The sequence below is a fragment of the Saccostrea echinata genome, unplaced genomic scaffold (genome assembly GCF_033153115.1).
Source record: "Saccostrea echinata isolate AGI-Se365-2 ecotype Australia unplaced genomic scaffold, CSIRO_AGI_Sech_v1 ptg000017l, whole genome shotgun sequence".
Taxonomy (NCBI): Eukaryota; Metazoa; Mollusca; class Bivalvia; order Ostreida; family Ostreidae; genus Saccostrea; species Saccostrea echinata.
Window position 1 is genome coordinate 4,196,496 of NW_026889766.1, and position 27,559 is coordinate 4,224,054.

Below are 27,559 nucleotides of genomic sequence, written 5' to 3' on the forward strand. Positions count from 1 at the left end.
GATAAAGATGGCAGACAGGATGTAAACAAGTTGCAAGGCAGCAGATGATTTAAAGTGTTGCAGCTAATCTACACATGTAGAATTGCTAAGATAATGACAGTTAACTCAAGAAATACATGCAGATTTAAGATGAAGGGTAACTAATTCATGGTATGTAAAAATAAATGCAAACTAACATTCCTAACCAATTCTGGCACAACCTTTTGACACATATGAAATAATACTACAAGTAAAGTCCACCCGCCCTACTATTATTACACAGTAAACCATAGTGAAATTTTAGACATCTGACAGGTCTTTACATTTCCTCCTCCCTAGTTACGTAATTCTCCTGAATTAATTAAAAGATTTAGAATTCATTATATAGGTTAATAACAATTCAGCAATATTTGTATACATCATCAGTTCATAATAATGTCATTTCACTTTCACTCTGTCAGACGGAGAGGAATCCTGGCTTCATCAATCATGAAAATAACCTTGTCCCACAGCTTGTCCCGTTGAGCACTGCCAGCCTCCAGAAAAGAAACCATGGCTTCATCATGCTGGGTGTGACTCTTCCCCATGGCTAGAGATCGCAAAGCTTGGTAAAGGTAGACACGGCTCTTAGATGCAGGATTGGAAGTCTTCTTTGGAGAGAGGACAGCTGTCCCTGGCAGCGCAAGAAAGTTAAATTCATCAGTGAGGAAACTCCGATCAACTCCTCCGTCACTTCCTGGAATGCTCCGCCTCAATGACATGGCAGCAAATTCTAGCTCAAGGAGCTTCTGGTCAGGTGTGAGATGGCTAGAATTCTTTGGTGGCCAGGAAAAAGAGACACTTCCACTGGATATTGTCACAGCCTCTTCAAACTCCCATTGACGTCTGGCTAGAGGAAGGACTGGCATACATCCAGTAGAAAGAAGCTTCTTGGCTCGGACTGCCAGTTGTCCAAGAAAAGGATCCTCAGGGCATGGAGAAAGAGCAGGCACCAGAACAGCAGCATTACGCTCACGAGGAATGGTGACTTGGGTCTCCATGGGGATAGAGGAGGACATCTCCAGGGAGGCAGAGACAGATGACACAGGAGCAAGGGAAGAAACAATGAGGGAACACAAGATGGACTGTGACCTGGTAGCCTGGTATTCTTCTAATCTGATTTTCTTCTTCCCTGGTTCCTTGGTTTCAGTAGAGCTGGGAGTCTTGGTGACAACAGCGCGGGCTGGGGATGGCAGAGTTTCAATGTCAGATTCGGCAAATAATTCTATTTCTGGTTGAAGTTTCTGTAATTTTAATACTGACTTAATGTGCTTCTGTTCTATACCCAATGATGTTGCGAAATGATTTGTTCTTCCCCATGGCTAGAGATCGCAAAGCTTGGTAAAGGTAGACACGGCTCTTAGATGCAGGATTGGAAGTCTTCTTTGGAGAGAGGACAGCTGTCCCTGGCAGCGCAAGAAAGCACCCCATCCTCCAGACTAATACTATAAAAATTCACTTCATCCTCCAGCACTGCTGTCAAGGCCTTAGGTACCAAGGAAATGGAGGTGATACTGAACAAACCAAGGTTATATTCTTGACAAGACACCACAGATGAGAAGTTCATGGCCTGGGACTCCCACCCTTCCAACCACTCCTGCCTGGAACGCCTGGGAATGAAGGACACCTTCCTCGCCCAGTCGAGGAGGAGGGCTCTCAACTTCTCGGAAGCTCTGGCATTTCTTTCTGTTGGCTCGACCAGCGATCTATACAAGGAGGGTTAGCAGGCAATCCAAAAGCAGTTATTCTCAGAGAAAAGATCATCTACAGGGACATTAACAGATGGTAGGGACTCTTTGTGGCGCTTCAGGACATGGCTCTTGAGATCAGCAGGCCGACTGAAAGTGTTCTCCTTCGAAATACAAAAAGGGCACACTACTTTCATGGCACAGTGTGGTGCTGGCATTAAATGCTCTTTGAGCTTTCTCGAATTGAAGCCTGCACTGTTCCCCATTACCCTCAAGGTTGCACTGGAACATTCTGTGGAAGGAAATATATATTTTGTATCTAATAAAGGCGTTTTAACCTCGATGTTATTATGGAATTATAATACAATATCAAAGTAGCACAATGGCACCTATAGGACTACTTGGGATGGGGTTAAATCTAGGAAATCACAGATGGAAATGGCAATGTGAATTTTCTATTGATATGGAGGGCATACATGCTACAGCTTGGGCAAGGGGCTACGATATATATATAAATTCATCCAGGTGGGAGAATAAATTGGCTATAGGACTTGCTAATACCTCCGACAATGATAGATGTAGTATAAACGAATTATCATTGAAATAACATCAAATATATGGTACCAAGAGAGACCAACACCAATGACAAAAAAAAATCAATAATAATAATACAGCAGCACCTCTGCCAGCAACAACATACAACTCCTAAATTAGTATCTACACACAGGCAATGGTCACACCTTGAGATGCAGGGCCCTTTGCATCCAGATGTCAACCCAGTGAGGGCCATAGGCTGCACGCATCCGTCGCCTCCCGTCACCACTTGGACAAGGGCCATAGAGTGCGCACCTCCGTCCCCTCCCAATACCCAATGGTGCAGGCCATAAACCGCACACGCCCGTCACCTCCCTTCACTGGCCTCATGGATTATATAAAAAAGTACAAAAAAAATGTCATGCCATACAGTCTCTAAATTTAATAAGAACTCTGATGTGCTATTCCCTATTCTGTTTTTGGTACCATCTTGGAGGGTTTCTGACACGGTAGGGAAGTAATCGGTCAACATGGTACACCTTGCCTCGCTGTTTCTCAGATCGCTGAACCAAGAAGGTGACATCATCTATCTTCTTGGTTATAACATATGGTCCCTTCCATTTGCATGTAAGTTTACTGCACACCCCTACCTTTTTAGATGCATCATAGAGCCACACTGGTTGGCCTTCCTCAAAGAATCTACAATGGGATTTGGTATCATAGTACTTCTTTTGATAGTCTGCATTCTGTTTTAGGTTTTTCCTGGCAACATCACGTGCTTTTGTTAATCTTTCCTGCAGAAATCTTCTGGTTCTGATATCTCGTCATCGCTCAGTTGTTTTGGTCTTGGAATAAAACTTCAAAGGGCATCATTATGTTTCGTCCCAACATCATCATGTTCGGTGAAATGCCTGTACTAGAGTAGACAGATGACCTATAAGCCATCATTAATTGTGGTAATACTTCATCCCAATGCCTTTGATCTTTGTTACAATACATTGTGAACATATTGACTAGGGCTCTGTTAAATCTTTCAACTGCCCCATTAGCTTGGGGTCTTTGGCTTGTAGTTCTTGTTTCTTCTATTCTAAACATTGCTAACATGTCCTTGAAAAGATTTGATTCAAACGATCTCCCCTGATCGAAATGGAGTTGAAGTGGGGTTCCAAATCTACAAATAAATTCATTAACTATGACACTTGCAATTGTACAAGACTCTTGATCCGGGATTGGAAATGCCTCTGTCCACTTAGTAAAACAGTCACATATAACTAATATGTACTTATTGCCTTTTTCTGTTTGGGGAAGTGGACCAAGAATGTCAACGGTTACACGCTCCATGGGCTCACCTACTAAATACTGCTGTAAAGGGGCCCTAAGTGAAGCTTTGGAGGGTTTTCTCTGCACCCAAATGACCACCTGTTGGGACATCATGGAAATACTTAAATACTTGACGGGACAATTAGCTGAAGATTAACAAATTCACCATCGTCATTTAAGAACTGGCGACACAAGATTCCCTGAGAGACTACAAGTCTGTTCCACATCCTCCAAATGGTTTTCATTCCTCCAGAACCATGTTAGACCTGATTCCAGGTTGGTCTGGACTCACTGGATTCTTTTGTCACAAGCAACAGTGAAATTTCTTTGTCATTAAGTTGAGCTTGTCGAAGGGAGTCAAGTTGCCAACCCTCGAGGACAAAGCCGCTTTCTGGAGTTAAACATTCTTTAACGGTTTTACTGCGGGTAATGGCACACACCTGTACCTCAGGGTTGCGGGAATTTGACTCATCTTCACTATCGCTGAGGGAATTTATTTGTTCTTGGCGTTCACAGGACCGACAAGACCTTCTTGACAAAGCATCAGCATTTGAATGCTTCATCCTTGGTCTGAGTTACTTCAAGGTTATATGTCTCTATTTGCTGTAACCATCTGGCTGTCTGGCCTGTAGGGTTCTTAAGATTTTTCATCCAGCCAATGGCAGCATTGTCTGTGCGCAAAAGAACTTTTTGGCCATATAGATAGGAATGAAAAGTTTTCAGAGCAACAACAACAGCAAGCAATTCTTTACGGGTTACACAATATTGCTGCTCATGTTTGTTCATGGCCTTGTTCATATAAGCAATTATTTTTTCAGAACCATCCTGAATTTGTGAGAGTACACTGCCAACTGCTTTATCACTTGCGTTGGTGTCCAGTATGAACCCAATATCCGGCAGGGGATAGGCAAGGATTGGAGATTCTGTTAGTTTTTGTTTTAAAGTATCAAATGAAGATTGGCATTCATCAGTCCAGTGGAAAGGGGTTGACTTCTCACAAAGCTTATGAAGTGGTCTGGCAATCTGAGCAAATCCCTGTACAAACCAGCTGTAATAGGAACAAAGTCCAATAAAACTTCTTGTTTGTTTTGCAGTTGTGGGTACAGGCCAGTTAGTGATGGCACTTATTTTCTGAGGATCTGTGGCTACACCTTTTTCTGATACAATGTGTCCTAAAAACTGGATTTCTTTTTGAAAAAAATGTGCATTTGGATAGTTTTAGCTTTAAATTTGCTTCTGAAAGTCGATAGAAAATTCGTTCTAGCCTCTCTAGACCTTCGGAAAAGGTTTTACTAGGTACTATGTTGTCGTCCATATAAACCAGACATTCTTGCCATTGCATGCCTCTAAGGATGTTTCCCATCAGGCGCTCAAATGTTGATGGTGAATTGGCTAAGCCAAATGGCATTACGGTGAATTGATGCAACCCAAGGCTTGTATTGAAAGCTGTCTTTTCTTTGTCCTCTTGTGCCATAGCAATTTGCCAAAACCCAGAGTTAAGGTCCATGGAGCTAAACCATGTTGCTCCTGCTAAAGAGTCTAAACACTCGTCAACTCGAAGGAGAGGATAGGCATCCTTAATGATGACATTATTAAGTCGTCTGTAGTCCACACAAAATCTGACTTTGCCATCTTTTTTAACAACAAGTACTACATTGGAGGCCCAGGGGCTACTAGAATGTTCAACAATTCCTCTGTCAATCATTTTCTGTAATTCTTCCCTCTCCATCTCCTTCTTTCCTATTGGTATTCTCCTCCCTGGTTGTCTAATAGGGAAGGCTTTCCCAGTATTTATTCAGTGTTCAGTCAAGTTGGTCCGACCTATGTCATCTGAGAACTTGGTATTTAACAAGTAGATTTTGTAGGACTTGTGCTTGATCACAATCCTGATGAACAGAACTTCTCTCCAATAGGTCAGCAAGGTATTCAGGCACTGTTGTGTCTCTACCATTGATAGGTTCATCGTGCTCTGCTCGGGTACAAGCAGGCATCTCACTGGTTAAATCAGTAAAGGAAGTACACTGTACAAGTGCCCAACGGTTGATTAACATACAAAGTTATTGGGTCAGTAGTGGTATTATGGACACTTATGTTAACATTGTTTCTATTCAAACTGATAATTCATGGAAGAATGAATATCCCATTCATATCAGATATGTAGGCTCCACTAGGCCTGACTCAGATATATGTTCTGCACCTGGTATTGTAACATGTATAAATGAGCCTGAATTCGGAGGAATTACAACTGTTTCCTTCATCATGACCCTGCACTTCATGTTTTCCTTTCCACTACCCAGCACTACCTTTTGCTCATTGGTTAATAAGACTAGTCGTTAATAGTTAATCTTCTGGACATTATCCAAAAGAAAATCTCGTCCTAATATCCCATCTTGACAAATGTCACAGACAATGAATGATTGCTGGTAAACTGAGCTTCCAAATTTGATTGGCAAACAAAGAGATCCAAATGTAAAGAGCTTTCTTCTACTGACATCTGAAATATTTATTGCTAAAGGCTCCAGGGCTTGTCCTGGCATAAATTTATTAAAACTGGCTTTACAAATAATGGAAACAATTGACCCACTGTCAATGAGAAAATTTATTTCAGAGTCCAGTAATTCTGCTTTTGTGTAAAAACCATTATCCCATTTCTCATTTATTTCCTCTATGTGGCCTCCCCTAGTATCCAAATCAGTCTTAGGCCTCTGCACTTCCGCCGGCTCCTGGCCTACTGAGTCAGCGGACGGGAGTTTCCCTGGCTTGTTTTAGTTCTGGTGTTGTTAAGTGAAGGTCTCTGTGATATCTGGTGCTGATATCTCTTGGGGCACATGTTCATAAAGTGGTCTGGAGAATTACATATGAAGCAATTTTTGTGTTGAGGGTATCGTTGATAATTCCTCTGCCTGTTATTTTCAAACGGTCAAGTCTGGACATAAGTTCTTGTAGTGTTGAGTTCAACTTGTCAGGCTTTGTTGAAGTTTCAGTCCCTAGTTCGTTAGCAGGACACTTTGGTTTGGAATTGGTGTCTACAATGCGTACCTAAGATTTCTGTTTGATTTCATCTGTGCCAAGAATAGATTCATATCTCTCTATCACATCAACGGCCTCAGCAACAGTCTTACAGTCCTTGTCTATACATCTACATTTAATTTCAAGCGGAATGACCTTGTATAGCTGATTCAGGGCCAGTGCCTCTTGGGCGAGTGCATCAAAATTACGGTACGCTCTTTGTGCCATCTGGCGAATATCATCACAAAGGACAACAATAAACCCACCTGGTAGCCGCTTCCTTAGCTCTAGCTTGGACAACCATCTATTTTGATTTTTACTACTTCCGAATCTCTTATTTAATTTACCACTTAGGGACTGGAAAGATTCTTTGTCTTCAGTAGATAGACTCATGTAGTAGGTTCTATCTTGGCCACGGAGACTAGCAGCAAGGAAAAGAAGTTTTGTTCTATCAGACCACCTACCTAATTCTGCACAGTCCTGGAAATGGGAAATATATTCGTCCCAATCGTCCTTACCATTATAAGGTTCAGGTTTCATTACAAGGGACATGCCATGCTGGGAAAAGTCAGCTATCGGGTTACCTAACTGACGTCTTGGGAGAGGATTTCTATCAAAGTCTGGTGTCATTGGCGTTCGGAACATTTCAGGGGGTATATTTGGAACAGGTGAATGATTGGGTCCTTCTAGCCTAACCTGCTTGGGGGAAGGGGATAAGTCACCTTGACCTACCTCATTGTGAATATTAAACTGTATTTCTGGGTCAGGGTGGGTCAGGGGAGGTATAAGAGGACTCTGCCATGGTCTACTTGTGTAAGAATGGCTGGTAAATTAAATTATTGAAATAAATTATTTCATTTTTTTCAGTAAACTTGTACTTTTATATATACATACAATATATATAGTCAATGTCGGCATATATTGTCGTGAGGAATATTTACTTGAGAAAGGAAAGAGCGGTTGACATACACACTACGGAGGGAGACAGACAGCATTACTCCCAGTACCGTAGGGAGAAAACTTTTTGGTCAGAAAATTGTGTCCAGGATTGGTGTACATCACTATAATATGTCAAGATAACGTAATTCTTGAGATATCTGATAAATCAGCCTATTGTTTTTTTTTCTTGTAATATACGTATACTTGGAGATTGAATACATGTATTAGATTTTTGCTCAGTAATAATGATTATTTGGAAATTATTTTTTGCGTTATTTTTAAATACAATCATGTGCCGATATAATTGGTGTTGGTGTTGATATTTTTAAATCACCAGAACTGAAAGTTAAGGAGGTTGGATCCTGCCATCAAAAGTAATGAGAATTTTTTATCAAGTATATTTTAAGAATTTATACACATAGCTTTATTAAAAATCAAAACAAAAAATGGGGATCAATGCGCTTCTTTTGGCGCTACAGAGCATTTAGTTTGACCTTTTTGCACTGTAAATACATCTTACACATAAATCAATTTTTAAAGTTTTTCCTTCAATATTTTTTGTTCAAATAAATTATGGTGAACAAACACAGTCTTATTTCATCTTAAATAGACGCATTAAAATTTGTAACAACGAAGAAAATTTTGAATTACTCCGCATGTTCAATTATTTGACCTTTTTGCACTCAAACATTTTCATTTTTCTGGTATTAAAATTTCACAAGCAAAAAAATTATTTGAAAGTAATGACATTTTACTGAATTTAAGAAAAATGATTAAAAGTATCGTATATATTCAGAAAAGAAAATTAAAAGTGGGGGTCTGTGATGTTAATTTTTAGATATTACTAAAATAGTGCTAATTTTAAGCTTAAATTTGGGCTATTTTTTTTCTTCATTTCCACAATATATTTGCTATATTTATCAAATATGATGATAGAATTCATGACAGTTTTTTTAATAGATAATTTAGGACCAGTATAAAACAGTCCTCTGCACAAAAGAACTATGTGTGCAGACTACATGTAAAAATAGGAATCCAAACTTAACATACTTTTAATTCTTCGAAAGAGAAAAAATGATCATTTTCTTCTAAAAAACCTTCCGCCACAAAATATAGTTCCTCACTTAATGCTTTTGGTATGGAATTTAATCATGGAGTTTTAACTGAATATAGTTAAATTGGCATTGTAGAATATAAATTTATTGTAAGAATTAAAACATTATGCAGAATTTTTGAAATATAGGTTAAGATAAGAATCTGCTCAAAAGCTCAGGAGCGAACCTCGTTAAAGTGAGCTTTTCTGATCACATTTTGTCTGACCGTCCCTCTGTCTGCTAGCTGTTCACAATTTCAGCTTCTTCTCAACTACTGGGTCAATTTCAACCAAACTAAGTAATAAAGGGGATTCAAGTTTGTTCAGATGAAGGGTCATGCCCTCCTTCAAGGGAAGTAGTTAAGAATAAGTGAAAATTAAGCGACATCTTTTAAATATCTTCTCAAGAACCACTGTGTAAGAAAAGTTGAAACTTATGTGAAAGCTTCATTATGAAGTGTAGATTCAGTTTTATTCAGATCATGTCCTTCGGGGGAAGGGTGTGGCTACAATAGGTGATCATAAGTTTTTCATAGAATATTTAGAAAAAATCTTCACCCCCCCCCCCCCTCTTGGAGGTTTGATTCTTTTTATTTTGCTTTGGTAAATTCTGATTGTTGAACTTGTATATACTCTCAATTTAGTCCACAGGTAAAATTTCATAGATAATTTACTTAACATATATGTCGCCCGCGTGGCGAAGTGGTAGAGTATCTGCTCTAGAGTCGCGGAGTAAGGAGTTGATCCTTACGTCGCGGGTTTGAATCCCACTGTGGGGCGTGGAGACTGATCCTTCGGATGAGACCGTATAAACCGAGATCCCTCAGTGCTCAATAGCCCTAAGTGCCGAGCATATGTCAAAATTTGCAGCTCTCCATCGGCAAGTGGTGGCGTCTCCATATGAGTGAAAAATTCTCGAGAGGGACGTTAAACAACAAACAAACAAACAACTTAACATATAACATACAGTAACACCCTTTACATACAAACGACTTTTTTTTTGTTTGTCAAAAAAATTCTGAACCGACCCCCCCCCCCCCCTTCCGTTCTGAAATTTCTGGATCCACCACTGAGGAACAGCAAGAGGCCCGTGATTCGTGATGTTTTTATGGAAGCATCTTCAGGTGGTGCAGATTGAAGTATCTTCATATGAAACCGGGCCTTGGGTAGGGTTGCAATTAGCCATCACAGTTTTACATGGGAATATATGGGAAAACTGTTTAAAAATTATCTTCTTCAAAACAGCAAAGAAATGATTAGTCATATTTATATGGACCATTGCCGTGCATTGTCATGCGACATGTTCTGATGGACGATAATATGCGCAGTGAGGTAGGTACACATTGTCGCCGGCGACAATATGAACACGGCGACAAAATGTACCGTCACAATCACGCTACATGAAATAGCATACGTGATATGTCAGTGTGATTCACACACCAATTACATTCACAAAACTACCAAAAAACAACAAAAGAAATCTTTAAACAACAATATATGTGGGGCGACAATATGTACAGTGAGGGTGAGGCACATAAAGTCGCCAGCGACAATATGTACATGTGTTACTTTTCAGCCGGCGACAATATGTACCGATGGACGACAATATGTGCAGTGAGGGTAGGTACATATTGTCGCCGACGACAATATGTACAAAACGACAATATGTACCGTCACAGACCCCCCCCCCCCCGAACTGCGCATGCTCATATTTATATATATATATATATATTTTGACTATCTTTATATATTAAGGATTTCAATGATATTCCAACTTTTCAAAATGTTTTGTATCCTAATGACACATATCGATATGATTCATCAGCCAAGCAAGATAATATATATTATTTCAAAGCATCAATTCAGTTGCAAGCGTACTACATGTACAGTACCGACCAGACACAACCTAACACCAGAGCGAACCCAAAGCGCACCCCTGGTTCGCTTTCTGGGTTCGCTCGGGGTCCACTTTCAGAAATTTTGGGTGCGCTCTGGGTTCGCCTTGGGTGCGCTTCGGGTTCGCTCGGGGTCAGCTCGGGGTCCGCTAGAGCGAACCCGGCGTTCGCTTTCTGGGTTCGCTTTACGTACTCAAGCGCGAAGCGGACCCCGCTTTAATCTTGCCGCGAGTAAGCCCCGCCCCTTGTCTATTCCAAATACAGTAGTGAGATCGATCATTGTTGTTTTTGTGGCGATCGATACATGAGCATGTATAGTGGCTGCAACGTTATTGTTGACAACATATACACGAACGATTCCGCACGATTAAACCTGTTACACGAACAATGCTTCAAGTACACGATTCTTCACGGTACACGATCATTCACGATTGTTAACGCAAACGCGCGATTTTTTACGCAAAATAGTTAAAAATATATAGGACTGGATATTTTTTAAACGAAATAAGGCTTAATTAATAGATATTTTAGATTAAAAATAGTTATTGGTGAAATTCATCGACTTTGGAAAACTGAAAAAAAAATATTTAGAAATGGATATTTTTGAAACTACATGTAAATAAGACTTAATACATGTAGTTAATTTAGATTACAAATAATTATTCATGTAATTCTCCAACTTTGGAAAATTGTTTTTTTTTTTTTAAATCTTTTTGATACTTAAAGATGTAATTTATGATCGAATGCTGCATGTTCTATTACATGATATAGGTGGGCCGTGAGTTTTGATTTAATTAGATTTTATTACATGCAGTAAGGGGGTATAAGATTTTTTAAAAAATGGCCTAAAAATGATTCAAAACTACATCCATCTTTACATTTTTGAATTTCAAAAATCAGCAAATTTTATTCAATGCATTCAATTTTATACATCCAAATAATGCATTCAAATAAACACGTATGATGAAGGCGGGTAACACGGTCGAAATATTTAAAAAAAAAACGTGTTTGAAAGTTTTATATATATATATATATATATATATATATATATATATATATATATATATATATATATATATATATATATATAATTTCTTTACAACCCACTCCTATTTTGGTAATTGGTTTTTCTGAGACGGAGCCACTGTATTTTAAGCTGATCCTGCTACAAATTGTGTGTTGCGACTTTAAATCATAATAAATTGAGTCACATTAACACCATAAAATACATTGATACTTTAGACTTGGGTCATTCATCCGCAGAAAATAGGAGTGTCCCTCTGAAAGGTCGAAGCAAAAGTCCTATTATGATACATATTTTGCAAGTTTGTAAATCTTTATCTATCGCAATCACCCACTATAATTAGTAAATATAATACAATGTAATTAACGTATCTTTCCACTACAACACCGATATTTTTTTTTCATTTCTAGTACGTACATGTATGTTATATATAATCAAAGAAGTCAAGTTACATGTCACAATAAATATTAGTGCCGATACTTTAAAAAAAAAATTGTTTCTATATTTCTGGCAACCAATTCAGTGATATGTGTTAGTTAGTTTGTGTATCTATTGTTTAACGTCCCTCTCGAGAATCTTTCACCTATATGGAGACGCCACCACTTGCCGGTGGAGATCAGTGGAAGGCTGTTAATTTAGACCTATGCTCGGCACTCAGGACTATAGATCAGTGAGGGATCTTTTTCGTGCCAGCATCTATTGCGACACGGGACCTCGGTTTATAGAGTCACATCCGAAGAACTGGTTTCCACAGTCCCACAGTGGATTCGAACCCGCGACGTAAGGATCAACTCTTCTCTCCTTACCCTGCGACTCTAGAGCAAACGCACTAATCTCTGCACCACGCGGACGACCAGTAAGATTTTTTAGCATATGTATTCAAGATTTTCAGGACATCCAGTCTTTCCAATCCTTTGATTCTTGAATTTTCAGTAAAAAAAATCAATAAATTTTTCGAGTGAAAATTGCATGGCGTAAATTTATTCCCATTATATTAATTGAAAAATGTACTCCGATTGAAAGTTTAAAATATGAAATAATCAAAAGAAGTTGATATATTTCATTACGATAAAGCATTTTTCCTACCAATTTTCGTTAAAATGAAGCCAAAAGTTTTTATTTAGATGTCACAACCGCATTTAACCAAGTTTGCAAGCCAGTATTCACTTTTGATATTAATAAGAAGTATGTTGGTAAGTTTTGGTGCTGGTTAAAGATGGTTATGACATGTGTAGGAGTTGCCAACGCACCTTTCCTTTCGAGTTTTCCCATTACCCAATCATAGTAAGGGTAGATAGTATGTCATTTTCTGACCCTTTATCAAAACAGATGCTACAGAATCGTTATCCAAATAACATTTATCGTTACATTGGATTATTAGTCTGATGATTCAAGCAGTTTTTAAGGGAAAAATATAAGTTAAAGTTTTGAAATCACTGTAGGCCGGAAAACAGCCTTTTTCTTGCTTTATAGTTGCTCCAATTTTGTATTGACTTGTAAAGAATTTTGAAATCATTTAGAAAACCATGGATAGACAGGCTAAGGTTTTGACAACGAACTCAATAAATGTATTGCTTCATTGACATAAGCAAAATATTTAAAGATTTTGATGATTTTGTATTACCTATATCTCCAAATATGAAAGTTTTACAATCTTTTTGTATAATGTCTATTTGGTCATAGGATCTAACAAATCCATCTAGAAACTGCGGTACAGCTGGATATTGCCAAATTAAATGATATATTGTTTCTTCCTTCGCTTCACAAAATGTACATAGATTAGAGTCTGCTTTACCTATTTTAGACATTGGACTATTGGTGGTCAGTATATAATGATTGATTCTATATTGAAACCATTGTAATTTACTATTTTGGGTTGTTAAAAAGGGTAAATAATAAATTTTCTTCCAGTTTGTATCTGTCAAATTGATAAAATATACCCATTTCCCCATACCCACAGGTCTTATTACTGATTTATTTAATATATCATACATAGGCTTTGATCTTTTTTTTATTCATATACCAGAAATTCTGAGCAATATCAAGGACTTTGATATTGCATGGAATTTCTGGTTTATGAAGAAATCAATTTTTACAAAAGTGATACCTCTTTAAATCTGACAGTATTGCTTGTCGTATGCCTGTATAAATTATATGGTTGATTTGAATATCATAATTTTGTTGAATTTTTGTCTAATGATAAGAAGTTACTATTCTCATCTTAAAGATCATATACATATTTCACTCCCTTTACATACCAGGACTTAAAGAATATTGTTTGATTTTCAATTTTGAAATTATTGTTATACCATAAGGGTTGTCAGGCATATTTCTGCTATTTTTTTATCTCTATTTTCTCTTGAATTTTCTGGAAAGCTTTCGAACATCTCTCCAAAAAATATTTTGCACAATGTCATACTCTCGTGAATGTGACACATACTCTGATCCTGTAATTTATAGTTTATCCATGTTAACACTATTTTCCAATAAAAATTTCCACTTTGAGTTATTGTTGTAAATTATTCTTCTTATCCATGCAGATTTTAATGCTGTTATATAAGAAACAATCAGCCATTTTTTATCCTCCGTGGCATACTTTTGAGTCTTAAGTTTCTTTTTTATTTTGTCTACATTTGATATCCATAAAAAATTAAAAATCACTTGCATATGAGATTGTTTTAGCTCTTATCTCCATTAGTAATGTCTCTAAAAATAATTGGTCATTTATAGTAAGCTGTATTTCAGAACTTGATATGTCATTCATACAAGATTCATTATAAACTGGCAGTGCATATTGTTTCTTAATCTGATTAATAACATTATTTATGATTTCAATATACTTGGGGTCTTTTAAAAGAGAGTTCCTTCTACCATACTTTCTGACCTTACTGGAGATCTTTTAGAAAGTCCTCAATTTTCGACTGCCTTTTCTTGAATGTTTGGAGGCTAATTTTTGGTGTTTCCAAGTTTGCTTTACCCAGGCCATATCATACGATCGGTGCGCAAAGTGACCTTGGTATCCAAATCTTTTGCCCAACTGCATGTTAAAGGTTCCCTCATTAAAAGTCATACTACTCTAAGAGTTCTCCAGCTTGGCTTTTACTCCGGATATCTGGTCAATTTTTGAACTAACAATTTCCTCCATTACAGTTTCTTGATCCGCAGCACAGTTAAGGCTACAAAAAGGGGGGTGGAGCCTAATTTGTACGGGAAAAATTAACTATGACATCATACAAAATTAACAATTCTTAAAAATACCACAAAATGAAATAATTTGCTACTTTAAACTGTAGGAGACAATCAAACTACATCAAAACTTACTACAATATGCTGTTTTGTGGTAAGTTAAATCCACGTAACAAGGTATAATCAAGTCACTGATTGCAATGCACTTGTCGATGTGACGTCATTTCGTAAAACTTGACGCAGTTTGTATGCAGTGAGAGGCGGATCCAGAAATATTTTCTCAATGAAAAATGTATTCTAAAATTAAATAAAATATTATTTACTGCTATTTTATAGGCCTTTAACCTGGATTCAATGTCTTCTTTATGATATTATTCATATATTTTCCGTACACACCCTATTTAATTTATACTGCCATATTTTTGTATGTAAGTACATGGGAGAGTAATGTAAGGGTCTTAATAAATCGATCTAGTACAAGGGCATACACTCAATGGATCATAGTAAGCTTTTACATATAAACTCTACAAGTATTAATGTATCTGAAAAGTGCTGCGAACCTGTTGAAATCTTGACAATAATTCAATTATATCTATATTTAATGTCATTGACCAGCAAAAAATACAACATGCGGTCATACAAATACGATTTTTACAATAAATAGCAGAATCTATATAGGATTGCGGCACATTTCAGAAACTACAATGCATGTAGAAAGTATTCATAAACTAAATTTATAATTTTGATTTGGTTATGCCCTCGCACTAGTGAAATTTATAGGTGACCTCAATACTGCAAGTAAATGTGCTAAAATCACGTGACTGCCGCATCACGTGACAAGTCTTAATATAAAATCTAATCGTCCTCAATATGTTGTTATTAACCATAATTACATTTGTCCGATATAAATAAAGTACTAAAAATAATCGCCATCCTGATTATGAATACATTTTTAATCACAAAAATTTGTCGGTATTTCCATTGCGCACCTTAACTGTACTGCGTCGTTGTTCCATCCCTGTGTGTCTGCTATTATATGACCTATTTTCTTGGAAAATTTTCCATCGGGAAGCGGGTCAAAATAGAAACATTTATTTCCGTTCTACATGACATACAGACGCTAACAGGGTGTTTATTTTTTTTTCAAATTTTATTTCACTTCATATATTAACATCAAGGTTTTTGACCATATCAGATATAGCGCTATCGTTTACGGAGAGGGGTAATCCACATATTGTAACTTTTAATACTTCGTTTCTAGAAATCAATAACTGCTTCACGAAATTATAATAGTATATCGTACCTGTGTACTTTTGATTGAACTTATACAAGCATTACATTTTTTTAAAGGTAAGTTTCAGTTTTGATTTTTAGATTTACAGACTGACGATGATTTTGTATTTAATTAAGCATTTTTCATTTATTAAACCAATAAAATCATTCCTCTGTATCATTTGACTGCGTCAAAACGATGGACGTCATATATGACACAATTTTTGTTTCGTACTACTCCGCAGTATTGTTATCAAACGGTGAGATTTTGCATCCTGTAATAAATAATGGATAAAGCAAATGCTTGTAACTTTTTATTTACACATCATCATTCAGTATAAATATTTTTGCTATTTATTAAACTTTAATGACATCACAATGTCACTTGCAACACGGTGCCTCACAGATATGAACAATGTAGCTGAAAATAGTAGTAACTCATGTGAGCGTTGGAGCCCACGGGCTTCTTGTATGTATCATATCAACATACAAATAGTTTTGGTCCTCGAAAAAGCAAAGCATTTGATAATTGTGTTATCAACTGGTATTGGAAGTCTGACATATTTCCCTACATCTTAGAATCGCCTATGGCTTCTCAAAACAAAGCACTTTATATGAATTCTGTAGTCATGAAATTTTTGTGGCTTTATACCTCTCTTGTTCATCCTTAAAGGTCATATGAAACAATGTCCTGTGTATTTGAACTGTTTACGAAACTGAGTTTATCTGATCTACTTTAATAAGACTGAAATTATACTTTGGATTTTTTATGCAAGGTAGCGGCAGGAGAGTCATCAAAATTACTTGATAACGAAAATGAACTTCAGCTAACGTGGCTTACTTCTCCTTGCTTATGACGTCAGTAAGACCCAGTCGCTGTTAAATGTTCCACAGTGTACTTACATGTACATGTTAAAACAAGCTAGTATTTGATTTTAAGAATGCCATTGTATATTTGCAAGATTTAAGTAGTTTTTATCTGTGTAATTTCCAAATTGGATCATTTGTCGTCCTTCGACCGAAAGAGAGAGAGAGGAGAAGAGAGAGAAAGAAAGAAAACGAGGGACAGAGAGAAAGGGAAAGAGCGAGAAAGCGATAGATTCAATTCATTTCCCATAAATACATTATTTTTTTTTATGAAATCATTTTTACTTAAACTTATATCACTTTCAAACACTGGAACAATCAAATTCAGCTTTACCTATGCACCACGTGCTATAGGCCTAGTACATTTGTAGCATCATGGCTTAAAAATTTAATCAGAAAAGAAATCACCAATAGTCTTGTGTTAGACAATTTTTCAAATGTAAATTATTTGACAGCATCTATATTCACTTACTTGTGTACAGACCCCCCCCCCCTCTCTCTCTCTATTATTTTCCTCTTTTTCATGATAGTTCTTGAAATAATCTCTTTACTTTCAAACACTTGTAGAGATTTTTCTTTTAAATCAACAACTAAGACAAGCATACGCATATGATGATAATGCGGGTTAATTAGAAACGATATCAAGTACATAATCGAAATAAGCAATCAAAAACTCTGAAATCCTTTTGGCACGTATCATATATGTATGAAACAGAATAAGATTATTTTTGTTTCTATAGTATTTATTTAAAATAAGTAGTCATAATAAAAGGGGGAAAATCCTGATTTCCATGGGGTATTCAGGATCATCCTACGAGGAGAAGCTCCCGTTTTTATGGACGCCGTTTTGTTATTTACTGCCAAAAAGTAATATCATCTATTCAATTGATGATATCACCTATTCGAATAAGTGATATCACCTTTTCAGCTTCTGAATACTGTATACAGGGAAATTTTCGCCTCCATTTTATCTACGCCCCTTTCGCCCTACTTTCAGTTGGGCGAATTAAAACCGGAGCAAATTCAAAGAACGCGGTTAAATTTCTTAAACAGAACCGTGACTGTGCGAATTTAAAACGGGGCAAAATTGATTTCAAGTGTAAAAGGGCTAAAATAACACAGGGCGAAAATAATCGTGTATACAGTAAGTGATATCACCCATTCAAATAAGTGATATCACCTATTCAAATACGTGATATCACCTATTCCTTTTGAATACTTATATCACTTATTCAAATAGGTGATATCACCTATTCAAATTAAATAGGTGTTATCACCTATTCAAATTAAATAGATGATATCATCTATTCAAATCAAATAGGTGATATAACCTATTCAAATTAAATAGGTGATATCACCTATTCGAATAAGCGATTCAGCTATTCGAATAGGTGATATCACCTAATCATTTTGAATAGGTGATATCACTTATTCGAATAGGTGATATCACCTATTCAAATTATTTATGAAATAACAACTGCTCCCAAGACTATAGGGTCTTAAATCTCATCTACTTTCACTTTCGTTTTATAGCTTAGCTTTCTTGGAGAAAATGAATTACAGCTTCGCATTTAGTTTTAAGCACCCCAGTAGAACAAATCATTTTTATTACACTTATCTATCATGTATACTGTAGGAAAATTCGTGAGAAACACTTAACTGTTCGATAGAGAAAATGCCCCACTTTACATTATAAAGAGAGAAAGATATGCCAGTCTTTTGTATCCCTGATGGGTATAATTTATAAAAATTATTTAACTTTACAGAGATTGATAACATAAGGTATTTAAAATGTCTCGGACTAAACTACAGGGGAAAACTAGGTAGCCCGAATTTGCTTGGTTCAAATGGAAATCTAGATAGTTTTGAGGAAGGTAGCATTCATTATTGTTGTGAGAAATGCAAATATGTGATATCACCTATACGAATTGGTGATATTACTAATTCAAATTGAATAGGTGATATCACCAATTCGAATAAGTGATATCACTTATTCGAATAGTTGATATCACCTTTTCAGCATCAAAACATGATATCAACTATTCATTTCCAATAGGTGATATAACCTATTCGAATAGTTGATATCACTAAATGGCAATAAATACCAAAACGGCGCCGCATACGTTTTCAATTGCTGTGCCTAATTAACGACTAGTTCAAACAGAGTTGACTACACTATAGAATCGGATAACTCATCTGTTAACATAATCACATTTAGATCCAGAAAAATGGCAAAAATTAACTCAATGAAATACGTTAAAATTATACTAGATCTAATGCCTTATTTACATCAATGGGTCCTTGACATTCTTTCATACCAATCTTTATGTCTAAAAAGCAAAATTCTATCGCTTCGTATGACCTTTAATGAAGTCGCCCGAGTGGTGCAGTGGTGTGAGCGTTAGCTCTACAGCCGCACAGTAAGGAGTTGATCCCTACGATGTTGGTTTGAATCAACTGTGTGTTGCGGAGACCACGCCTTCAGATCCCGTGTCGCAGTAGGTTCTGCAACGAAAAAGATCTCTCACTGCTCAAAGGTCATATGCCGAGTGTAGTCTTAAATTTGCAGCCCTCCACCATCAAGTGCTGGGTTCCCAATGTGATTGAAAATTTATCATGTGACGTTAAACAAACACACAAATGAACAAATCATCCTCAATGAAAGCTACATGTCATAAACATATGAACAATAGTACGATTATTCTAAACCCAAAATGTACCGGGAGTTTTTATGAAAACAGTCATATGAATAACATAAATCTTTTTTTTTCTTTTCTTTTCTTTTTTTTTTTTCTTTTTTTTTTTTTTTTTTTTTTAAACTTTGTTATAGAGATCAAAACTACAAAACATTATTGTACATAAGCATGAAATTGCGATCATAACCAACAGTGTTTTCCTATCGTTTACAAAGTAAGGTGCTTTCAATGATATTTTTAAGAACGTCTTTTAGAACCCTTTACAAAACCTGGGAAAACAAAAATACACCCAAAATTTTAATGAAAAAATATATGCTATAAAATTCATGACCTGTATCAAATTTATCTTCTGTTTCGGTAAACCTCAAAATAGAGACTATTTCATATATATATATATATATATATATATATATATATATATATATATATATATATATATATATATATATATATATATATATATATATATATATATATATATATGTGTATGTATGTATGTATGTATGTATGTATGTATGTATGTATATATATATATTTATTTAGTTATTTCAGTTTTAACGACATTCTCTTCATACTAAAAGAATATTCATTTTCATAAAGAATAAGAATGGCTGAATTGAGGAAGTCAGTTGGGGTGAAAGGGGAAAAATTATACGAGCAACCATTTGAACCGTCCAAGACGAAAGAGGGTATGCTAATACCATATTTAATTAATTAAGTGATGATATGCAGACATTCTTAAGATCACCTATCAAAGATAATATGTCTTTTTAGTGGCTGCAAGAGTTGTTATTTGAAAAAAAAAATTGTATTGATTTTCAAATATTTGAATTCATTTACTTTTATTCAGATATTGCCTCGAAAAAAGACGACATTTTGAAAAAATTTGAAACTTGGTTTCACCAGAAGCATGGATCAATAAATATAAGACACCTATATTTAGGAGAGGTCTGCACAAGTAGAGAAAAATTAGTAAAGGGGGAAATAGTCATTGTTTCTGTTATTGAGAGGAAGGAAGCAATTGAAAATGAGAAATACCAATATGATGGGGAAAACTTGACTGTCGTTTATAAACGTTGGGGAGAAATTTCAGTCTTGGAAGAAACGAAGAAAGATCGAAAGCATGATTATGGTAAGATAAAGGAAATAGCTAAATACCTGAAAGAGAAAGAAAACGAAATGTTTGAGGAACACTCAAACCTGGAAATGATTCGTGCATCACTATTCCGACTGAAAACGAACAAAGCAAAGAAAGAAGAGACTATTTCTGAACCCTGCATAGCCATATATTGTTCTTACAAAGGTGTTGTACCTGTCGGTGAAAAAGAATTTCCAGCAGAAATGGATGGATTCCCTACGGATATACGAGAAGGGTTCTTTCATTTGCATGTCAACTACGATATTTATGCAAACTCCAAAGATCTGCTTGATCCCTTACGAATGGGTGCAAGCATATCACGAGATAATGGTAAGAACAGTTTTTTTTTTCTCCTCTCTTTTGGGTTTCCAAAATTAATTTGATAAGAGGAAAAGTGAAAGTTGTATATGAGGTAGGATTTTTAGATGAAATAATTATATACCAATATTTAGAACTGTATACTAGTATTTTTTCTTATTTCTAATTTCTTATTGCTGACCTCCGCCCGACTCTGAGGTTTTCTAGGTAGCTAAAATTATAATAATTTGTGGCGTCAACTGACGTTTTAAGTGCACACATCAAATAAATTGTTCTCTTTCACTTATTATAGATATTTGTTCAAAAGCATCCTTATTACAAGTTCTGAGTACCTAGCTTATTTTTAATTTACTTGATCAGGAGAAAAGTTTCAGAGAGGTATTTAAATCCTTAACACATCATGCTCAGAATAAGTTTCCTTCAAGACTTTTGAATATATAACGCTTATAACACAGAGAGAGCAGGAGAAGGAACTCTTGGTGGATTCGTTGAGTTGAACGATGGCGGTGTTGGATTTATAACCTGTGCCCATGTTCTTTTTACTGAAGACGAAATGCATACACGTCCTTCTAATTTTCCATTTCCTACTTTTCAACCATCTATCTCCCAAGAGGGTTCACAACAATGTGGAAAGATATTAAGGTCAGCTTTTCCTTCCTCTACCATCGTAGACGGAGTCAGTGTCGATGCAACAGTTGTCGAATTAACTGAACGGATTCCAAACAGAGCTCTGTTTGCAGAATTGAAGACGGCGAGATTAAAATTACTTGGTATTTTTCTTTCTCTCTTTCAAAATCATTTTTTTGTGCAAGTAGATTAATAATTACAAGATGTGAATTGACATTTTAAATAATCATACAGTTCTCTATTCCGAGAAAAGATTACTGTGTTAAGAAATAAATCTGTGGAGTAGCAGGTTTTGCTGGGTTTATCGATATACCTAGAGTAGAAGTGATCAACAATTTACTGATTTACACTTTTAAGCTCACCTGAGCTGAAAGCTCACATTTTGTCTGAAGTCCGTCTGTCCGTCTGGCTGTCTGTTCGTCTGTAAACTTTTCACATTTTCGACTTTCTTTCCCAGAACCATTGCGCCAATTTCAACTAAACTTGCCACAATGTATCCTTGGGTAAAGGGGATTCAAATTTGTTCAAAGGGAAGATAATTCAGAAATAGTGAAAATATGGTGGCATGTTTTAAAAATCTTCTCAAGAACCACTTGGCCAAAAAAGTAAAAACTTTTAGGAAACCATCTTTACATAGTGTAGATTCAAGTTTGTTCAAAGGATGACCGCTGGGGGTAGGGTGGGGCCACAATGGGGGATCAAATTTTTACATAGGAAAATATAGGAAAAAATCTTTAAAAATCTTCTCAAGAACAACAAAACCTTGTTAAGTAGTATTGATATTGAAGCATTCCAGGTATGTAGATTCAAGTTTGTTCGAATGATGGGGTAGGGTGGGACCACAATGGGGGAAGCTTTACATAGGAATATATAGGAAAAATATTTAAAAAATCTTTTTCTCAAGAACAGCAAAGCCTTGTTTAGTCATTTTGATATGGATGCATTCTCAGGTAGTACAGATTCGAGTTTGTTCAAATGATGACCCCTGGGGGTAGGGAGGGGCCACAATAGCATATCAAAGTTTTACATAGGAATAGATAGGGAAAAATCTTTAAAAATCTTCTGCTCAAGAACACCAAAGCCATTTGTTATATTGATATGGAAACATCCTCAGATAGTTTAAAATTCAAGTCCTTCCTCTCCCCAATGTAAACTTTTCAATACTGAACTGATATGTGCTTTTTCCTACCTAATGTGCTCAAGTGAGCGATATGACCCATCACACGAAGAAACACTTCCTTTAAACTTGAATTAGCTTAATGGTGGCTTTTAGGTCCTTAATGATGACTTAATGGTTGTCTTTAAGTCACCATTAAGCACCAATAAGCTATCTTTAAGTAATAAATACACCACCATGAAGTTACCAATAAGCCATTTCAAAGTACTTAATGGGTGCTTAAAGGTAGCTTAATGGTGGCTTATAGGTACTTAATGGTAGCTTCTAGACAATCTTTAACGCAGCACAGTTAAGGCTGCAGTAAGGAGGCGGGGCCTAATTTATACGGGAAATGCTTATTATGACATCACACAAAAATCTAAGTTCTTCAAATTACCACAAAATGAAATGATTTGCTATTTTAAACTTATGAATAGCTTTAAACTACATCAATACTAACTAGTGCATGCATTATTGTCGTTGGTTAAATCCCACACATCAATATATAAACAATTCACTGATCGCAATGCACTTGTCAATGTGACGTCATATCGGAAAATTTGACGCAGTTTGTATGCAGTGAGAGGCGGATCAAGTTATATTTATACAATGAAAAATGTATTTTGTAATTAAATAAAATATAAATTGTAGATATATAAGAGGCCATTAACTTGGATGCGATGTCGGTTTTATGATTTTATTCATATACTTCCCGTACATTCCCTAGACAAGCAATACTGTCGTATATTTGTATGCAGATTCATTGAAGGGTAAAAGAAGGGTCGTAATAAATCGATATATTGCAAGGGCATACCCTCAATGAATTATGGCAAGCTTTTACACATAAACTCAAGAAGTGTGAAGATATTTGAAAAGTGCTGCGAACCTGTTGAAATCTTGCAAATGAATTAATTATATCTATATTAAATGTATTTGACCAGCAAAATATTCAACATACGGTCTAACAAATGTAATTTTAGCAATTAGATAGTAGAATCTATATAGGTTCGCAGCACTTTTCACAAATTACAAACAGTGTTGAAAATAATTATATGTTAAACTTAGATTTTTAACTTTGTTATGCCCTTGCAATATTAGAATTTATAGATGACCTCAATACTTCAGGTATATTTGCTAAAATCACGTGACAAGTCTTAATAAGAAATCTAATCGTCCTCAACATTTAGTTTTCAACCACATTGCATTTGTCCGATAATAGTAAAGTCCTACAAAGAAATGCCCATCCTTGTAAAGAATGTATTTTATATCTAAAAAAATTCGCCGATTTCCATTTGACACCTTAACTGTGCTGCGAAGTCACCATTTAGCAACAATTAAGCCAAACTTATAGGTGCTTAATGTCCAAACTCCATTAAGCTACCATTAAACCACTTTTGAGTCAGCATTACGCAGTCGATAAAATATCTTATAGCTAAAATATTATGTTTATAATGATTTACTCTCACAAATTATAAATCTCGGATTTATACTTTTATTAATTTGGAAAAAATAATGTAAAAGAAAGAAAAGTTTTTAAAACATTGAAAAATCAAATGAAAAAAGGTCTAAGCAAGGATTCGATCCAACGACCTCTGGTTTCTGGGGGCGAACGCGTTAACCACTAGGCTATCGGGGCTGTTGAAATTTGAAGGAAATATAACACCTTTGATTTAACAAAATTTGTATGGACTGGAGCGTGTATCTTTTATTGTTTATACTTATATCTTATAATCAGTAATATAGATAATTATATGTATATATGTATAAAAAAAAAAAAAAAAAAAAAAAGAAAAAAAAAGAAAAAAAAAAAACTTTTATATTACGTTCATATGCCCTTTCGTAGAGTTCGGTGTAAAACAACTTTTTTGATTTATGTATTGATTTCTTCGCTCTGTTATTCGCAGTTTTATAAGCATGAAAAGATTGAAATTTAGCAGATATAACACAATTTTGTTATTTTAAAAAAGGAATATATCCTCGAAAGAGAAGGAAGGAAAAACAGATTATAGTTCTTTTAAACATTCATATTTCACAGAAATCTTCTGTTTTGTGATACAATTTTCTTAAAAGAAACACATGGTTTTGACTCATTATGCAACTTTAAGTTTTGTAAAAATAATTTATCATCAAAATCTAATATTGTACGTTGTGTTTAGTTTCCTGTTAGCTGACCGGGGACGGGTGGGGACACCTAATTAAGGTTTATTGTCTAAACAGAGGATATACTGTACAGTGTTTATTTTACCCCGCTTCCCAATGTGTATAAATCTGGTCGGATGTCATGTCTAATCTGATCGACTGTTCTTTTGAAAATCAATTTTGAAATAACAATCATTGAAGATCGATTATATTTTGATAAATTCTCACTTCTGCATTATTTTAAAAGGGGAAAAAATAATGGCATTTAACCACGGATTAATTTAAATTATTCATGATAGAATTCAATAATTGGCAATGTAAACTTTACCTATATATAATATATATATATATATATATCTATACACACACACACACACACACACACACACACACACACACACATACATACATACATATATATATATATATATATATATATATATATATATATATATATATATATATATATATATATATATATATATATATATATATATATATATCTTAAACATTTCTCTACCCAAAGAAAAATTATGAGACTTAGAGATAATATAATTATCTTCTATTTCTATTCAAACCTCTTTATCGCATAAATTTGTATATAATTATAGGATTTTCCACAGGTTTGTTTTGGTAGAATATGCTCTGGGAGAGAGGCACAGGATCATCCAAACGAACAAACTTTGAAATGCGGCATGAAGTCTGGATTGACTCTTGGAGAACTGGAAATAGGCCAAACCTCTGCCAGATTCCGAAATATCTTGCTCACAGGTGCCCGCGTGACAACCATGTATATGTCACAACTTGCAATACGCGGGATATATGGCAAACCTTTCTCTGAATCAGGAGACCCCGGGTCTCTAGTGTTTCAGTTTAAGGACATCGATGATTTGAAGTGCATCGGTATGATTGTTGGTGGGGATGGGAATTTAACATATGCCACTTCAATTATACCTGTGCTTGAAGCACTGAGTGTGACACTCAAGACTTTTTAATTCAAATAAAAATGAAGAAAACCACCGTATTGAAAAAAATAATACGACTTTATTTTAAAACCCAGGCGAAACAAATCTTGCTTTCCTGATACATGTGATATAAACTATGAACATGTAAATAAGACATTAAAATATGCCAATTATTGATTTAAAAAAAAGAAAAAGAAATAGTCTGATATGGACAGAAGGAAAAATCCATTGAACATCAAATTAATTAAGCTTTAGTGTATTTTATTTTGTTTTTCACTTTTACATAATCTATACATGATAATGAAAAATGACGTCTTTAATATCTGGTCTATGGAAGAGGGGTAGAATGTCTTCGTCGAGAGTTTACTCATGATGGCAAGAGTTCGAATCGTAAAAAATGAATTTACAAGAGTTTTGTATTGAATAAATAACGTGAAAGCTTCTTTATTTACCGTAGTGCAAGTTTTTTTTTCTCCAAATCATGAGTTTAGGCGGAAGTCAAGGTTTTACAATGTAATAAAAGGGGGGAAAAGGCTTTCAGTCTTTTATTGGTAACTATGTAAATATGTATACGTTTACTAATGATGATTTTTGTTTCTAATCGAAAGGCTTGCTAATATAAAAATTGTATATACCCAGGGGTATATGTCCAGGCATGTAGCATCGTTTCACCTTTTTTTTTTACATTTCCAACGTGAAGGGGGGGGGAGAGAAATTATTTAACATTTTATCATTTAAAAAATAATAAACCAAGATAAAAAGCAAAAAGAAAGAAAAAAGTACAAAATCTTCAAAAGTAGCATAGGCTGACGTTCACCCCCCCCCCCTTAATAATGGGGGTCTATTGTGTTGGAGAACAATGGAGAGAACAATAGGGAAGACAATGCGGTGACCCTGACCTAGTTAGGGTTACTGTGAATGAGCATAAGTATCTAAATGATGATGAGATGGAGTACATTAGCACTTACACGAATGAATAAGCACGGGTTTTTAACCGTCAAAGTGGGGGGGGGGGGAGCAAGAGAAGGGCAACAAGTACTCTAAGACTTAGTAATAAAAAGAAATGCTGAGATTGCTCGCGCGCAACTTCCTATTGTTCTCTCCATTGTTCTCCAACACAATACAATACTACTTTCAAACTCGAAAAGGGGTAGGAGTCAAGGGTTCAAACTCTTTCTTCGATTAAAAAAAATCAGTTGAATACTTTATAATGGAAAGGTTTTACTTTATTTTCTATACTGCAACAAATAAGGTAGGGACAACAAGCGTTTAGATGGAAATTTCCTTACGAAATAAACAGTATCTTATTTTTTAATTCGACCCCCCTCCCCCTCCTCCAAGATACTATGTGCCTGTAAGTTGGTATTTTTTGTGAATGTATAAAATAATGTGTGTATAACCAAATATCTCATATTAAAATAATTTATTAGCCCACTAGATGAAATCCCAAGCAAGCGCAGGAAATCTATCTTTTTACCGCTGATGATAATATATATCATATAGTTTCTACTGAGTTAATTTCAGGCTTATAGCAGGAATAAATAATTTGCTCAAAATCCTGCAGTTAGTTTGGGACCAGAAATAGATATCTTGGGACACCCCCCCCCCCCTTATTTTTGAAAAAAAAAAAAAACCTGCAAAATATAAATTTCATTCATTGACTTTTTTCTTTACA

General features: G+C 35.4%; 1 protein-coding gene across 1 annotated transcript; it reads left to right on the plus strand.

Moving 5' to 3' along the window:
- Window positions 1-20,148: 20,148 nt before the first annotated feature.
- Window positions 20,149-25,914, plus strand: LOC133189249 (uncharacterized). The gene is made up of 4 exons (XM_061324652.1): window positions 20,149-20,230; window positions 20,392-21,009; window positions 21,453-21,673; window positions 25,531-25,914. The coding sequence occupies exons 1-4, from the start codon at window positions 20,149-20,151 to the stop codon at window positions 25,912-25,914; spliced, it is 1,305 nt and encodes a 434-aa protein (XP_061180636.1).
- The last annotated feature ends 1,645 nt before the right edge of the window (window positions 25,915-27,559 follow it).